This window comes from Trichechus manatus, unplaced genomic scaffold (assembly GCF_000243295.1).
Source record: "Trichechus manatus latirostris isolate Lorelei unplaced genomic scaffold, TriManLat1.0 scaffold00170, whole genome shotgun sequence".
NCBI classification, from domain to species: Eukaryota; Metazoa; Chordata; class Mammalia; order Sirenia; family Trichechidae; genus Trichechus; species Trichechus manatus.
In genome coordinates, this window is record NW_004444106.1 from 3,290,612 (window position 1) to 3,307,040 (window position 16,429).

A 16,429-nucleotide genomic window follows, 5' to 3' on the forward strand; every position below is an offset into this window, starting at 1 on the left:
TAATCATACTTCCAATTTCAGCCCAACATCATAGCACTCTTCCTGGCCTTTCCCACACCCCAAATTCCATAAATTCCATATTCACACAGAACCCTGGCTCCCAGCTACATCAATATGTTGATTAATGTGCTCATTTTCAGAATGATTACCCCATTTTACTACCAAGAACAAACCTACTAAGTTCAAGATTTCTTTGCAGTACTTTTGTGCTTAGATTCATGGTGTGAAGTCAAGGTATTGTTAAAAAGTTACTTGGATTCATTCTTCTCTTGCATGGTTTGTGATCCCAAAGTGACATTTCTTAGATAGCTGTTGAAGACTGTATTCATTCTGCGCTTCTTTCACTGGAACATAACCTCCCCAAGGGTAAGGACTTGGTTTTTTGTTTGCATTGTTAGTCCAGCGCCTAGCGCTTTGATGTTCAACAAACACTTGTTGAACGAGTAAGTGAATGCCAGGGCTGAGCTATGCATTGAAGAGGTTTATTAAGTAAGTCGCTCCTGGTGGAAGCTGACAATCTGGTGGGCTTAGAACTGCGTGATAACATCCCAAGGCTTTTGGGAAGAAGTGGTGGAAGCTTGGGAAGCTGTGTCACCCCAGATGGTGGACGCTGGGGTTCTGGAGGTACTCAAGGGGAGTCCGAGGGGCTACAGAAAGAGGCAGCCCCTTCTAGCTGAAGGGCCGTGGCTTGTCCCAGGCTGCTTCAAGTGACCAAGCTGGGGTCCAGGCTGCGTGCGTCCGAGCGTTTTCAGGACTCGAGGCGGGCCAATATAAAGAGTCGAATTCAGACAGGGATGCTAGGAGGAGACTGAGGAGGGCCGGGTGAGCCCAGGAACAAGAGACGCAGAAAAGCCCCGCGTTTGGGCTGGCCGGAGGTCAAGCTTCCTGGGAAACCTAACTTCCGGGTCCCATCCCGGGCCTCCTAATCAACTTGACAACAAGCCCCACCTTCTGCCGCTCGTGCGGTAATTGGTTGGCTCTGAAGACCTGCCTCAGCGTCGTAGCCCTAGGTAACTTCAGGTTCTTACGCCTGCTCCAGCTCCGGGACTCTCAGCTTCCTATTGGACTACCAGTTTCCAATCAGAAGGGTTTCTGAACCTCAGTCTTCGGCCTGCTTGACTATTGGCGGACAGGATAGGGGCGGGGCCCGAGGTTTTTGCCGGCGGCGCCAGTCAGGTAAGGTAGGTGACCGGAGGCGAACCCGGCGTCCCAGCGGCCTCGCGGCGACCCCGGACGCTCTCCCCGCCCCCTCAGGTGAGCCCCCCTGACACCCCGCGCCGCACCCCAGCGCCTGACAAAGTGCGCCTGCGCGGCAACAGCCGCCCGCCCTTGTGCCCCTTCCCCTTCTTCCCGGATACCTTTTTCCTTCCCCTCTCCCGCCCCTTTCCCCTCCCCTGTCACTCCTCCCTCCCCCAGGACCCTTCGGCGGGGTCTCCTCATCCGGATCCGCCCGCCCACCCCCATCCCCCAGGACCCTGGCGCCCCAGCCACCAGGGCTGCGCCTCCGGGAGCCGCGATGTGCGTCCTCTCAGAGCTTGTGGGCCTCCCTGCCCTCACTGCTCTCCGTTTCCTCCGCACAGGCCCCCACCTCCTTCAAAATGACGCTGGACGTGGGGCCAGAGGATGAGCTACCGGACTGGGCCGCGGCCAAGGAGTTTTACCAGAAGTACGATCCTAAGGACGTCATTGGCAGGTGAGGCCTCGGCCCGGAAAAATGGAGATCCAGAGAGGTCGAGTCTTAGCCAGGATATACAGTTCCTTCTGAGGGCTAGATAGTTCTAAATGGGAAGGGTCAGGGTCAGTGGGGACCATTTGGTGACTAGGCTTTTATTCTGAGTAAACTCCTATATTTTCACAAATTCATTCATTCATTTATGTTTTCAACAAATACGTGCCAGACAGGAAGCTAAACATGGAGTTGGTGTGGGCGGTGGGGGTGGAAAAGATGTCTGTGCCCTGGAGGTACTCCAGATGAAGTGGCAGAAAGAGACTGATTAACAGACAAAACATATTTGTCTGTGTTAGAGATCTGTACAAAGTACTATGAGGTCCCAGAGAACCAGGGGCTTAATACCAAGGGACAAGCTTCCAGAAGGGGTGATATTTGGGCTGTGTCTTGAAAGATGAGTAGGAGTTCAACATGGAAAGAACACAAGGAAGGTCTGTCCTATAGAGGCCGTGGCAGATGTGTTTATTCATGAAAGGTTTCCTAAGCACATACTATGTTTGGGTGCGCTGTATGAGGCACTGATACAAGAGCCACAAGGTTGCTATCCTTGTGGAGTTTACAGTCTAGTAGTTGTTGTGTTGTTAGGTGCTGTGAAGTTGCTTCTGGCTCATAGCAACCCTGTGTATAACAGAACGAAATGCTGCCCTGTCCTGTGCCATCTTCCCAATTATTGTTATGCTTTAGCCCATTGTTGCAGCCACTGTCAACCCATCTCGTCAAAGTTCTTCCTCTTTTTCACTGACCCTCTGCTTTACCAAGCATGATGTCCTTCTCCAGGGATTGGTCCCTCCTGATAACATGTCCAAAGTACATGAGACAAAGTCTTGCCATACTTGTTTCCAGTCTAGTGGTAGGGACAGACAATAAACATGAAAAAAGAAAAAAAACGTTAATCAGAGTGCTAGGGAGGAAATAAATAGGGTGATGGAATGAGAGTAATTAATGGAGATCACTGTAGATAGGGAGGCCTGGGAAGGCTTCTCTGAGGAGTGAGTTTTGAGCTGAGACCTGAAAGATGAGAATGAGCCAGTTATGAGCTGGGGCAGAAATTTTTCCAGGCAGAGGGAACAGCAAGAGCATAGGCTCTGAAGCAGGAAAGGAAAGTGATTAGAATGTAGTGTAAGTGGGAAAGAGCAGAGGAAATTAAATTGTAGACATGAATACGGGTTAGATTATGTGGGGCCTTAGGCTATGGTGAGAAATTTAAATTTTATACTAGTGAAATTGATGGTTTCAAACAGTAGAAACATTATCTGATTTACTTTGTGTGATTTGAGGGCAAAGAACCTTTCTGTGTCTCAGTTTCTCCACTGTGAAATGGGAATAAAAATAGAACCTACCTTGTAGGTTGCTGTGAGGATAGAATGAGTTAATATGACACCCTTAATAGTTCCTGGCACATGGTAAGGGCTCAGTACATATGGGTTATTACATTTTAAAAAAATTATTCTGGCTCATGTGTGCCAATGACCTGACACCATTTAGGGGTCAGTTAGAGAAGAAAGAGCCATCAAGGGAGACTGAGGAGATGCCGTCTGCAAGTTAGAAGGAAAACCACTAGAAGAATGTGCTTCTGGAAAGTTGACATGGTCTGCTCTTTCGAATGCTGCTGACACCGGGAAAGAAGACGGGGCATGACGATTAGAGTTGGCCACACTCCTTTTAGGTATCACGTGAAGATATCAATAAGGCAGTAGGAATCAGGAATTCTGGAGAGAAATAGAGAAATCAAGGCTTGAGATGATGTAGTGGGAGTCATTTGCATGTAGTTCGTATTTAAAGTCCCTGGGACTGAATTGGAGCCCTGGCGGCACAGTGGTTAAGAGTTTGGCTGCTAACCAAGAGATTGGCAGTTCGAATCCACCAACTGCTCCTTGGAAACCCTTTGGGGCAGTTCTACTCTGTTCTGTAGGGTCGCTATGAGCCAGAATTAACTCGACGGCAGCGGGTTTGGTTTTGGTTTGTGGGACCGAATGGAGGTCACCGGGGGAAGAGAGTGTTGGGAAAAGAGAAGAGAGCCCAGGCCCAAGCTCTGGGGTGCTGCAAGGTTTTAGGGCCAGGTAAGGGAAGATGCACTGAGACTGGGAAGAACCTAAAGGGAAGGACCAGAGACTCCACTGCTAAGGGGAGCAGAAAGATCAGTTTTGGAGGAGGCAGTTCAGAGGGTAGGGTCCTTATCACCTCGTTCCAAGATTACTGTGTTAGCCTGGTCTTTTTCTTCTTGTCTTTTTCTGTACATTATCACTAAATTAACTTCTAGAGTACCAGTTTTTTCATGTGTAAAGGTATGAGACATTACAAGAGCTTGACAAATTCTGACTAGAAATTGGTAACTAGTTCTAAGCCATTGCAACAAAGATGGGATAGCAGGGTTGTAGCCAGAGAGAAGGCAAAAAAAAAAAAAAAAAAAGAGAGAGCCTTTGGTGAGGCTTTAAATGACAAGTGAAGAAAGTGGGATTTACATCTTGTAGGTAATAGGGAGGCAAGAAAACAAGAATTTTGAGTCTACCCTACGTTAACTATAAATTTGGAAGTATTAAGTGTCATAAAAAAGAAGACAATTGTTCTAGTGGCCCTGCTGAGGAATGAGGAAACACTTGTAACTTGGTAGAGAATTTAAGCTGGGAGGTTTTTAAGTAGCAAGTGACATGACTGGGACTATGTTTTCAGAAGCAAATTCTAGAAGCAGGGTGAAAGATGATTTGCAGGAGCTGAGGTGGGCAGCAGAGGTGTCAGTGAGGCTATTGTTGTTGTCCAGATGAGAGAGATAAGGGCCTGAGCCAAGGCAGTGGCAGTGGGAGTAGACGACTAGGAAACAGATTTGAGAGAGATGCAGAATGGACTGGACCAGCTGGATGGGGTGGACTGTGAAGAAGAGGGAGAAGCCAAGAATGGCATCAAAGTCTCTGTCTTGGTCTGGGTTCTCTAGAGGAGCAAAACCAGTGAAGCATGTATACGTATATATATATAGAAAGAGAGAGAGATTTACTTCAAGGAAATGGCTCATGCAGTTGTGGGGCTGGCAAGTCCCAAATCTGTGGGTCAGGTGACAGGCTGAAGTGGTTGCAGGAACTGATGGACCCAAAATCTGCAGGTGAAGCAGCAGGCTGGAGGCCTCAGCTGGCTCACAGGGTTGCTGGGGTTGGCAAATCCAAAATCTGCAGGTCAGGCAGCAGGCCAGAGACTTCTGCAGGCTTACATCCCAAGAACCAGAAGTCAGGCAACAAGAAGAGTGCAAGGTTGAGAAAAGAGCGCTTTGCCAGAACATCCATTTATATACTGGAGGCAGGCCACACCCCCAAGGAAACTCCCCTTTCAACTGATTGGCTGCTTACGTCAGATCATAAAACGGAAGCTGGTTTCAGGTAGTCCCCAACTTACAAGGGTTCTGTTCCGAAGTAAGTCGAATAACTTTTTTTTTCAAGTTTTCATTATTATTGCCTTTTATTATCAGTATCTTTTATAAATCCGATCTTTATTTATCTTTGCGTGTTGGAAACGTTACATATAAACATCTGCAAGTGAACATCTGTGAATGATAACATCAGCAAATTATGTGCTACAACACTGTATAGAGTACATACTACCAATGATAAGATGTTCAGAAAGAAAACAGACCGTCGTTAAGTGCGGTTCGTCGTAACTAGAATATGTCGTAAGTTGGGAACTAACTATACATAGTGTCTGCCAAACCACTGAGATTCATAGCCTAGCCAAGTTGATACATAACATTAACCATTACAGTTTCTAACTTGGGATTCTGATTGGATGGCAATGCCATTCATTGAAATTAGGATATGGGAAGAGGAGCTGGTTTCAGGGAAAGATGAGGTGTTCAGGGGCCATGACAAATGTGAGATGTCTCCAGGACCCAGTAAGACATGTAGGCCTGACGCTTAGGGGGGAAATTGGGCATAAAGGTTGAATTTATAGAGGTGGGCAGGATTACTGAGGGAGAGTGAGGGCCTGAGAAAAGGGCCAAGGATGAGACCCTGGGGAATTTGACATTTAAAGGATGGGCAGAGAACAAGGTGTATCAGTAGAAAGAATTTCAATTTGGGGTCCAAAGACCTAGGCTGGAGTCTGGCCTTCCCGTGGAAAGACTTAATTACTTGAGAGAAAGGTAAATGTCAGAGAAGGGAGTGATCCCTCCCTGCTGAAGAAGAAACAAATGGGACAAAGGATATAGCATTTAGTTGGGCCTTAAAGGAGGGATTCTTAGCTGGATGGCTTTAGGGGGGTCTTTGAACCCCTGAAATTGTAAAAAATGCTGTATGTATGTGGTAGAGGTCTCCAGCTTTCATCAGATTCCCAAAGAGATTCATTAAAAGATGAGTAATAAGACCAATGTCCTCAAACTCAGGTACCCTTAGTGATTGGATAGGAAATTAAGACTGTGAAGAAGCTAAGAGTAAGACTGTAGGAAACAGTGAGTATAGTGGCAGCTGGAGAGTTCTTATGCTGCGTGAATTCACATATATAAGGAACATTGTGCTGGCCAAATTGAAACACTTCTGTAAGGTACATTTGGCCTGATGATCGTTTGCATCCCTTGATTTAACTATAGATATAGGTGACGGGCATTCCCAAGCAAACAGAGTTGTGAAAGGGCAAGGAGACCCACAAGGCCCCAGCAGTAAAGGTATATGAACGGCAAGAGAGGGCACCAACATCAGAAACGTGATTTGAGGACAGATCTTGGAGGGATTTGAGCCCTAGTCTGAGATGTTTGTAGGACCATATAGAGTTGGTGATGGAATCAGAGCAAGAGAATCCCTGTCTAGCACTTTCTCTTTACCATGCCAAATGGGCTTTCCCATCTCTGTACTTCATAACTTCTTTCAGTATCCCTTAAGGATATTGCTGGCTGCATTTCAGACCTGGTGAAGCTGAAACCCAGAGACCTTGTGTCAGTGGGTCACTTTCAGATTATTTAGTGGCATAGTTGGGGCCTAAACTAAGGTCCCCTGATTCTCAACTTTGGTCTTCCAGGTGCTTGGTATTTTTTTTTGGAGCCTCCTACACATGAGGTATTGTAGGGAACTTTGGAATTTGGATGAGGTGATCAGGGTAATGAGTGAAATTTGGAGGAAGGCTTAGATCATTTCATCTCATCTCCTCCTTGTGGGGGTGCAGGGCAGGGGGCAGGTTCTGGGGTGGAGTGCAGGAAGGGCTTGCCCAGGATTACCCATTGAAGGAGTAGAAGAGCCTGGGGTAGAACCCAGGTCCCCTGCCTGCTCTCTCTGTGAGCTTTGTGTTGCACCTTGCTGGGTGCTAGGTTTCTGAGGCTGCTCTGAAGCCACTGTAGGCCAGAGTGAGCTCCCTGGGTAGATGGCCTGTTGTCCAGATAAGTCTTGGGAGTCTGGCGCGGTGGGCGTGAGGGCGTCGAGGCTGCACTCTGTGTGGAAATGAGAATGCAGGAGGCCCTGACTTGTGCTGTTGTCTGGCTTTGGCAGAGGAGTAAGCTCTGTGGTCCGCCGTTGTGTTCATCGAGCCACTGGCAGTGAGTTTGCAGTGAAGATCATAGAGGTGACAGCTGAGCGGCTAAGCCCTGAGCAGCTGGAGGAGGTGCGAGAAGCCACGCGACGAGAGACGCACATCCTGCGCCAGGTCGCCGGCCACCCCCACATCAGTGAGGCCGCATTCCCTGCTCCTGTAGGCTGACTGCCCCACCGCCTGCTGGCCCTGCCCACAGCCCACTTCCCCAGCACTGCCTCCATGCCTCTGCTCCCTTTCTTCTGGCTCTGCTCCACCTCAATGAGTGGCCAACCTTTGGGTCCCTACTGCCTCCTTTGGTTCTCCTTCCTTCCCAATAACAGCCCACTGCTGTCTCAGGGTGGAAAAGCCGCTTTAATACATATCCGCTTCTTTCCATCTCTGTCTGTCTTTCTGCCTCTTTCCCCAGTCACTCTCATCGATTCCTACGAGTCTTCTAGCTTCATGTTCCTGGTGTTTGACCTGTGAGTATCTCCCTGCCCTGATCTTAGAGCCTACTCCCCACCGCCATGCACAAGCCCCAGCCTTAACCATATAAAGGGCTGGAGACCCCACCCGCCCACACCTTCCTTTGCTCAAGCGAGGGCCCTCTCTATCACTGCCAGCCCATGGCTCTAGCTCCTCTCCCTAGGTACCACAGTGGAGGCAAGTTCTTCAAGAACGATAGTGACTATTCAAATTCAAAGGGTCCTCATGACCTAAGGGGACACTGTCCCAGTCCCCCATAGTTATAAGGTTAGCAGGGAAGAAGGAGTTGTCTTAAGAGGAGAGTGTTCATCAGTGAACTGACCACTTATAAAATAGACCCCGTACTCGACTACCCCTCCTTGTTGAATACTGGTGTCTGTCTCTGGCCATCAATTCTTTATCTGGTCAGTCTGAATCTGAATGTTAGATATTATAGTTGCAAAGGTACTTCAAAAGAGAATGATTTGAATATCAAATATTTATGTGAGTCCTTTGGAAGAAATTCACAAAGCCTCCAATACAATTACATAAGTGACCCTCTGTAAAAGTCAGAGAGGAAGTAGGTCGTGTCTGTTACACCATCATGTAACTTTAAGAACAGTATCACTCCCCAAAACAACGTCCAATGTGTTCTTTATTTAAAGGATTGATCTAGCATTGTAATTATGACCTCAGTTTTTAAAGACTTAGGATAAAATAAGCAAAACGTTGAAATAAAGTCCTATTCAACTTTTTTCCACTATTAACTGTGAAGTTCTTTGGCCTATAAATTATTATAAATGATTCACTTTAAGAGGCCTTTATTTAGTCAGAGCCCTGGTGGTGCAGTGGTTAAGCACTACAGCTACTAACCAAAGGGTCAGCAGTTTGAATCTACCAACCGCTCCTTGGAAACCCTGTGGGGCAGTTCTACTCTGTCCTGTAGGGTCGCTGTGAGTCAGAATCGACTCTGTGGCAATGGGTTTGGTTTTTTGGTTTGGTATTCTTAGTTAACAAGGACCTCCTATAAATTATGGTCACAAGAAGGCATTTACTGTTGCTAAAATAGCCCCATGATGGCATAATGCAGATATTTCAACCTCTAAGCCACTGGGCCAAACTGCCCACGGCATCCAATTCCCTCTTGGAGTGCTTTGTCTTAAGCCGCTTTGGTTTGCCTGCAGAGGTATCTGCTTACCAGCCTCTTCCATTGTATTTTCCGTGGACACGGACTTATTTTCTCAACCCCCACTGTGGGGTGCACGTACCTCCCATGCTCCTCCTATCCCTTAGGATGCGGAAGGGAGAGCTGTTTGACTATCTCACAGAGAAGGTGGCCCTCTCAGAAAAGGAAACCAGGTAATGGCTGAGCCTGCAGCCCCTGGGTGTGCAGGGATTGGGGTGGGGCAGGGAGAAACAGAGCAGGAGATTGTGCCTCTCCTAGATCCATCATGAGGTCTCTGCTGGAAGCAGTGAGCTTTCTCCATGCCAACAACATTGTGCACCGAGACCTGAAGCCTGAGAATATTCTCCTAGATGACAATATGCAGATCCGACTTTCAGATTTTGGATTCTCCTGCCACTTGGAACCTGGTGAGAAGCTGCGAGGTGAGGAGACCTGGTGCCCTAAGAGGCTTGGGAGGGAAGGGGCCCAGGCCTGAAGTTGGCTAAGTCTGAGTACTGAGCCCCAGGTACCAAGCAATGGGGAGAAGTCCATGAGCACTTGCCTTGTGTAAAGCCTTGTGTATAACTCGCTGTGGGCGTTCTGACCTGGAGAGGGTAGACAGATGAATGAGCAGTGGCACACAGCAGGCTAAGGACCAGGGCAGAGAGACACTAAGAACAAGGAGCACCTGATTCAGCCTGGGCTACTCACAGAGGAGGGTGCTCCAGAGCTGGGTCCAGAGGGAGGCTGGGCTTGTCCAGGGAGAAAAAAGAGTGGCAATTGGAGATACCAGGGCTCAGCAGTGTGTTTAGAAGCCTGGTGGGGAAAGGGCCATAATGTGCTTCTAGAGTGTTGTGAGAGCCTGACACGGCCAGACAGCATTTCCCACCTGGTGCCCCGGGACTCAGGCTCACCTGATACTAATACATTTGTTATGATGGAACTATTTCTACTGCAAACGGGAAACTTTAAACAAAGTTTAACTGTGGGACTCCTCAGAACCTTTAATACGACTTCAATGGCTTTGCACTGAACTTACTAATAACTAGCATTTACTGGGTGCTTATTATGAGCTAGGTAGCACACTAAGACCTTGCATGGCTTATTTCTGTAGATCCTCTCAACAGCCCTATGAGATAGATAGTGCTTGTGTCTCCGTTTTATAGATGAGGTTGAAGAGGTAAGGTCACTTGCCCAAGGTCATGTGGCTGGGATTCGAACTTAGGCAGTCTGACTCCAGAGCCCATGCTCTTAATCTCTGGACTTACAGAAATCATGTGGATGCTGTGCTTTCTCTTTAGGCTTTCACATATACTTTCCCCCTTCTGGAATAAGCTTTGTTCCTGCCCACTCTGCCCTCTCCCTTGGCTTGGGTAATTCAGGTTTCACTTTAAAGTTCTAGGTCAAGTTAGGTCCCCTGAATTTTGTTCTTATATCTTCTGTCTTTATGATGCATTTTAATTGTTATTACTTGTTTGCTTTCTGGTAGACAGTGAGCTTTGTAGGGACACATCTGTTAATTTATTTCTGTCCCTAGTATGGTGCTTGGTACATGGCAGGTGTTCAATAAATATTTAGTGTAGAAATGAATTTCCCAAGAGAGATGTTTTCAGTCAAACCTATTAAGATCTTCTGGAACGGGGCCATGGAACACAGTTTGGAAACTGCAGGGTTGATAAAATTGGTGCCTGGGAGCAGTAGAAGAAACTAAAAATAAAGGCTTGGACAAGTCATGGAGGGCTTTGTGCTGTAGAAGTCTAGACTCGATCCTAATGTATTGATGGAGAGCCAGGGAAGGGTTTTAAACAGGCGACTTAACCAGTATGTGCTTTAGGAATTCCCATTTTCCCACTTCTTCCCCTTGGATTGAGTGGTGGTTCAGGTAACCAAAGTGGAGATTATAGGAGGAGGAATAGGTTTGGGCAGAAAAGACTTAAGTTTTTTTTTTTTTTTGTATGTTATATATGTAAAAATGTGGTTGCAAACAAATTGTGTGAGGAGTGGGGAAGGGCGGTTGTAGGTTGGCTTGGCTGGAGGGTTGGAGGAGGCAAATGGTACAGTTGGGTAGGACCTTGAAGTCCAGTGCAAAAATCAGGTTTTCCTAGGAAGGCCCCAGGAGCCTTGGTAGGTATTTGAGGTGTTCAGCAGTGATGGGTTCTGTACTGAGACTCTGCAGAGGGCAGGCTGGAGCAGAATGGGAAATGCTCGTGGCTGGGGTAGTGTTGCGAAGGCGCCAGCAGAGATCAAGTGTTAAGGGCCGTAGCAGGGGCTGGTGATACCCCCTCAACCTCAGCCCTGTCTTTCCAGAGCTGTGTGGGACCCCAGGGTATCTAGCACCAGAGATCCTTAGATGCTCCATGGACGAAACCCACCCAGGCTACGGCAAGGAGGTTGACCTGTGAGTTTCTGGTCCCACCCCCGCCCCCTTCCATGTGTACTGTCCTTCAACATACTTGCCCCCGAGCCCCCCACGTACCCAGTCCTGCCTGACTCTGGTCTTTTTCCCAGCTGGGCCTGTGGGGTGATCTTGTTCACACTCCTGGCTGGCTCACCACCATTCTGGCACCGGCGCCAGATCCTGATGTTACGCATGATCATGGAGGGCCGGTACCAGTTTAGTTCACCTGAGTGGGATGACCGTTCAAACACCGTTAAAGACCTGGTGAGCTGGGGCCATGAGAGGGCAAGAGGGGAGGCCCAAGAGCTGCCCCTCAAGCTCTGGGGTTTCTCCTAGATCTCAAAGCTGCTGCAGGTAGACCCTGAGGTGCGTCTGACGGCTGAGCAGGCCCTACACCACCCCTTCTTCGAGCGCTGTGAAGGCAGCCAACCCTGGAACCTCACCCCCCGCCAGCGGTTCCGGGTAAGCCTGAGAGTGTCAGGGCCTGGGCCTGTTCCTCTACCCCATGGTCCTTCTGTGATGGATACTCCACTGGAGTTCACACTGTCCCCTTTCCCAGGTGGCAGTGTGGACAGTGCTGGCTGCTGGACGAGTGGCCTTAAGCACCCACCGCATACGGCCCCTGACCAAGAGTGCACTGTTGAGGGATCCTTATGCACTGCGGCCAGTGCGGCGCCTCATTGACAACTGCGCCTTCCGGCTCTACGGGCACTGGGTGAAGAAGGGTGAGCAGCAGAACCGGGCAGCCCTCTTCCAGCACCGGCCCCCTGGGCCTTTTCCAATCACAGGCCCTGAAGAGGAGGGGGACTCAGCTGCTGTCCCTGAGGATGAGGCTATGCTGGTGATGGGCTAAGACCTCAGCCCTGGGGAATTCCAGAATTCCAGAAGCAGAACTCTCCAGGAGGAGGATTTTTATCAGTCTAGGCCTTCTAGGCTCTAGGCCTCAAGCCCCCATGCCTGGCCAGGCCTACCACTGATCACGCTACTATCATAAAGACCAGCCCTCTACACCTACTCCTGCCAGCCAGGGCTTGGAGATCAGAACTGGGGTGGAAGGGAGCCATCTGGAATGCCATGCCCGACCTCGTCAGTGCTGCCTGTACTGCACATGAAATAAAATCTGTTAACGTGCCAGGGAGAGCGGGTGCCCTGTGTCTAGTGGTTTGGGCAGGGAAGCTCAGAAGGTGTTCACGGTGGGGGTGGGGATGGCTCGGGCCTTTATTGGGGAAAATGCTGGGGATCACTTGGTCTTGGTCTTGCCTTTGCCTGGGGGCAGCTGGAAGGGCTGCTCCAGGGCAGCCAACTTGCTGCTGAGCCTTTCCTCGCTGGCCATGAGCTGCTCTTCCACCAGCTGTCGCAGCTTCCCCAGCTCCTTGTTCAGCTGGGTCTTGATGAAGGCTCGAAGCGTGGAGACTTGGCCTGCGGGGCGGGCAGGTCAGGAGAGATGCTGTCTGAGAATGAGGGAATTGCCCCTAGCAGGGCAAACAACTCCCAAGGTGCTCCTCAGGTGGCAGTACTGCTTTACTTAGGAAATGTCAGCTAGCCTGTCTATGAGAGGTAGATGGGCAGAGTGGCTTTACCAAACTTTCTGGGTTCATGTTCTGACTGCTATTTAGTAGTTGTGTGACCTTAGACAGGTTATTTAACCTCTCCATGCTTCAGTTTCCTCTGTGTAAAATGTGGATAGTAATGACACCTACCATGTAGAGTAGGGCAAGAATTAATGAGTTAGTATATGTACAATGCTTAAAACAGAGCCTGCCTGCTGCATAGTAATTGCCAAACATGTGCTAGCTGTTATTGTCACCATTTTATAACTATCCTCTCTGGAGCTCCTGCCCCACCCAGTACACCCCAGTGTTTTTATCTGTTTGTCATATTGGACTTCTGCATGAGGAATCCTTTGGAGAAAAGGCATCATGATTTAAAAACAAAAAAAAGTTTGAAGTTCTGATGTGGTCAAAACCATTTGTTTTACATCTGCCTAGAGTCACAGGGAACCCTAACCCTTCCAGGTCCTCACTTGACTCCTGCTCTGGCTGGGCCACTATTTCCAGTTCCTGCTGTTGTGGAGTGACTGCCTGCTCCTCTGCTTCCTCGCTGCCTTCTTTCTCTGTAAGCCAGAAGCAGGAAGAGGCCTCAGTCCCAGTCCCAGCCCTAGCCACAGCCCTCCCCCTTATCCTTCTTACCCTCTGACCAGAGCTTGGGTGGCTGCAGCCCCACGTAAGTCAAAGACAGATCCAGCCGTACCTGGGAAGAGGGAGGCTGAGTGGAGGGTGTCTGCACTGAGGGAAAGGGGAGATGAGGGATGGCCTCTTATAGCCCATGGCCCAGTACCTGGGGTGTAAAAACGTATTTGTAGAGCTTGAAGTGGCGGAAGTAGGTGTTGACCACATAGTCTGATAGGGCCAGCAGCTGTTCCTCATTAAAGAGGTCGATGCTAAAGGGAGGCCGCTGTGTGGATGATTGGGAGTTAGGGGACTGACCCACCTCAGGCTTCCCCTCCCCCCATCAAAACGTCCCGAAGGCCTGGTCTCTCCTCTAAGACTTGGCATCTAGGAGCAGGGAGTGCCCACTGCAGCCTTTAGAAGAAGATGAGGGTGATGAGTGTTGGAGTGGGAGATGAGGCTGGACTCTGTCTGGGGGAGGGGGAGGGTCCCATTCCAGGGAACTGACCCTGACTCCATGGCAAAAAAGTACACTGATGAAGTAGCGGTAACATTCTTCCACGTTGCCCAGGGGGGTTGCTGGGAGGGAAAGCAAGATGCGACAGTGAGTCCTCTCCCTGAAATTCATTCTTTCATTTCACTCAGTCAGCAAATACTGAGCATGAGCTTTAGTGGTGGACAGATCTAGGTTCAAGTCCTGGCTTGTTTCATTAATTCACTCAACAAATATTGAGTACCCACTACGTACTGTTTTAGGTACTGAACAAGACAGACAAGGTCCTGCCCTTATGAAGCTTATGTTCTAGTGGAAGTGAGAATAAACCAAAGAATGTGTAACTTCAACTATTGTTAAATGTTTCAAAGGAAAATCAAGTCAGGAAATAAAGGGGGTAAGCAGAGGCTATTTTACTGAGCACGGTGCATATATTTACATATATTATTTCTTAGAACAATCCCATGAAGTCAGTGTTGTATCCTCATTATATAGATGAGGAAACTGAGGATTTCAAAGGTTAAATTAATTTGTGTGTGATAATACTGCTAGCTAATGACAGAGATTCTAGGTGGTAATCCCCCACTTCCTACTTCCTGTTCTCTCTAGTGCCAGCCTAGCTTCTCCCTTTCCCCAGGGCTCAAACTGTCCAGTAGCCTCCTCCCTCTCACCAATACAGGCCTTGTGGAGATCGTGGAGCAGGGCACAAGCTGCTGATGTCTGCTCCAGTGAGAAGCCTTGCTGGCGGCAGAAGATAAGTGCATGGGAGAAGAGGTCCAGGGTGATGGCCTCCCGCAGGTTCTGCTCAGGACAGCTCAGCCCCAACAGCTCAGCCAGCACCCTTAAGAAGAGAGAGGAGTGAGGGAGTGCAGGAGACTGCCTAGCCTCCTTTCACCACCTCACACTCACCACGTGCTTTGGAGCCAGCCAAACCCATCCCCCTCAGCCTTCCCCAAGAGCTCTTCTTCCCCTCACTGCTCAGCCTCATACTCCCTCATCTCCTCAACATTGGCGGTCTTCTCCAGCCGGTGCATAGAATGGATGTCCAGGTACTTCCTGTCATAGAAGGGAGAAGTGTTGGTGGCTGTTATGCATGTCTTGCGGCGGGGTTATAATGGCTACAGGTTTGGACTGAAAACTAGAAGACCGGAGTTTGAGGCTTGGCTCTTTCACTAACTTGCTGTGTAACTTCAGGCAAGTCACTTCCCTCTCTGGACCTCAGTTTCTCCATTGCTAAATGTGAGGATGGCCAAAACGAACTCTTAAGATACTCTTCATTTATAAAATCTAGGGTTAGGAAACTTGAGTTCTAGACTCTGCTTGGCCACTACATTGCTGTATGACTTTAGGCAAGTCCCCCTTGTGAGCCTCAGTGTCCCCATTTGTACAATAGCAGCTCTGATAGTCCATTACATCTTCAGTCTTTGGCGCCTTCCTTCCCACACTCCCTCTGTGAACTTGGGGAGGCAGAAGGACTGACTTCTAGTCATCTTAGGTAATTGCACCTCTATCTCCTTCTCTGTAAAATGGGGATGCCCTGACTGTTGGGGGGGGCACTAAAGGATTAATAATAATAATGCAAGGATGAAGCATAACCTTTTCCCGTGGTTCTTCACACTCACCACATGCAGATCCGAGGCTGGGGCAGCGGCGGCTGCGGAGAGAAAGCGGATTGGGGAAGGCAGAGCTGTGTTGTCCCTGGCCCTTCGCGAATCTCTATCTCAAGGACCACGTACAACCAATGCGGGCGAGTGGCGCTGGGCTTCAGCAGGCCCTAATTGCTATTTATGAGCATATTTACAACCGGGGTTGTTCCCAAGGTAGCTCGGGAAACATCTTTAACGTTAGTAAACATAATGATAGGTGGCTCCCTGCCTGGGAACCCTCTTACATTCCTGAGCAGACCACTCCGCTTCGCCCTCACCGGGAACAAGCTGGCTCCAGGATCGTCATCCACTTCCACGGAGGTGGCCGTCCCCGACTCGGTCCGCACACCCGTTCCCATCCTCGTGGCCGATTCACCCACTGAGCTGAAATCTTTCTCCGGTTCCCGCTGCAGTTCCGAGGGCAGTTCAAGCTCCGACTGCTTTCTCAGCCCCAGCCATTGGCTGGACTTTTGGCGGATCATCTCGTCGCTCTTCCGTCCCGCGGATCACCACAGCCTCTGTCCTGCCTCCGTTCTGGGACAGCTAGTTCTTGAGCTGCGACCGCCAAGGCCTGGCCCTCTAGCGACGCTTCAGCCAATCTGCGCCGCAGAGAGGCGTCTTCCCTCGTCTCAACACTGACCGTTGCTAAGGGGACTTGTGAAGGAGGGAAAGTAAAAAGTGTAGGGCACTGACCAATCCGTGGCAAGGGGATGTGCATGCGTAATAAGTTGCAAGTGCCCACTCCTGTGCCCTCTGAAGTTGCCAGTAGGAGAGTAGGCTATGTCATTCAGGTGGGGAAGTGGGAGTATGGTGTCAGTAACCATGGGAACTATCTACTGGCCAATCACCGAGAGAAACAGGCGTTCAGGAAGAAACCAAACGGGACG

General features: G+C 49.3%; 2 protein-coding genes across 2 annotated transcripts; one reads left to right on the top strand and one right to left on the bottom strand.

Moving 5' to 3' along the window:
- Positions 1–1,173: 1,173 nt before the first annotated feature.
- On the top strand, positions 1,174–12,349 carry PHKG2 (phosphorylase kinase catalytic subunit gamma 2). Its single transcript, XM_004386670.3, has 10 exons — positions 1,174–1,254; positions 1,581–1,693; positions 7,186–7,361; positions 7,635–7,689; positions 8,966–9,031; positions 9,117–9,280; positions 11,145–11,235; positions 11,346–11,499; positions 11,572–11,697; positions 11,795–12,349. Exons 2-10 carry the CDS (start codon positions 1,599–1,601, stop codon positions 12,086–12,088), a joined length of 1,221 nt encoding a protein of 406 aa, XP_004386727.1. The 5' UTR covers positions 1,174–1,254; positions 1,581–1,598; the 3' UTR covers positions 12,089–12,349.
- Positions 12,350–12,458: 109 nt separating this feature from the next.
- Positions 12,459–16,384, bottom strand: CFAP119 (cilia and flagella associated protein 119). The gene is made up of 9 exons (XM_023741042.1): positions 15,821–16,384; positions 15,519–15,550; positions 14,887–14,952; positions 14,568–14,737; positions 13,912–13,982; positions 13,573–13,689; positions 13,425–13,485; positions 13,259–13,348; positions 12,459–12,654 (listed from the first exon to the last, which is right to left on the bottom strand). The coding sequence occupies exons 1-9, from the start codon at positions 16,022–16,024 to the stop codon at positions 12,476–12,478; spliced, it is 990 nt and encodes a 329-aa protein (XP_023596810.1). The 5' UTR covers positions 16,025–16,384; the 3' UTR covers positions 12,459–12,475.
- Between the last annotated feature and the right edge of the window lie 45 nt (positions 16,385–16,429).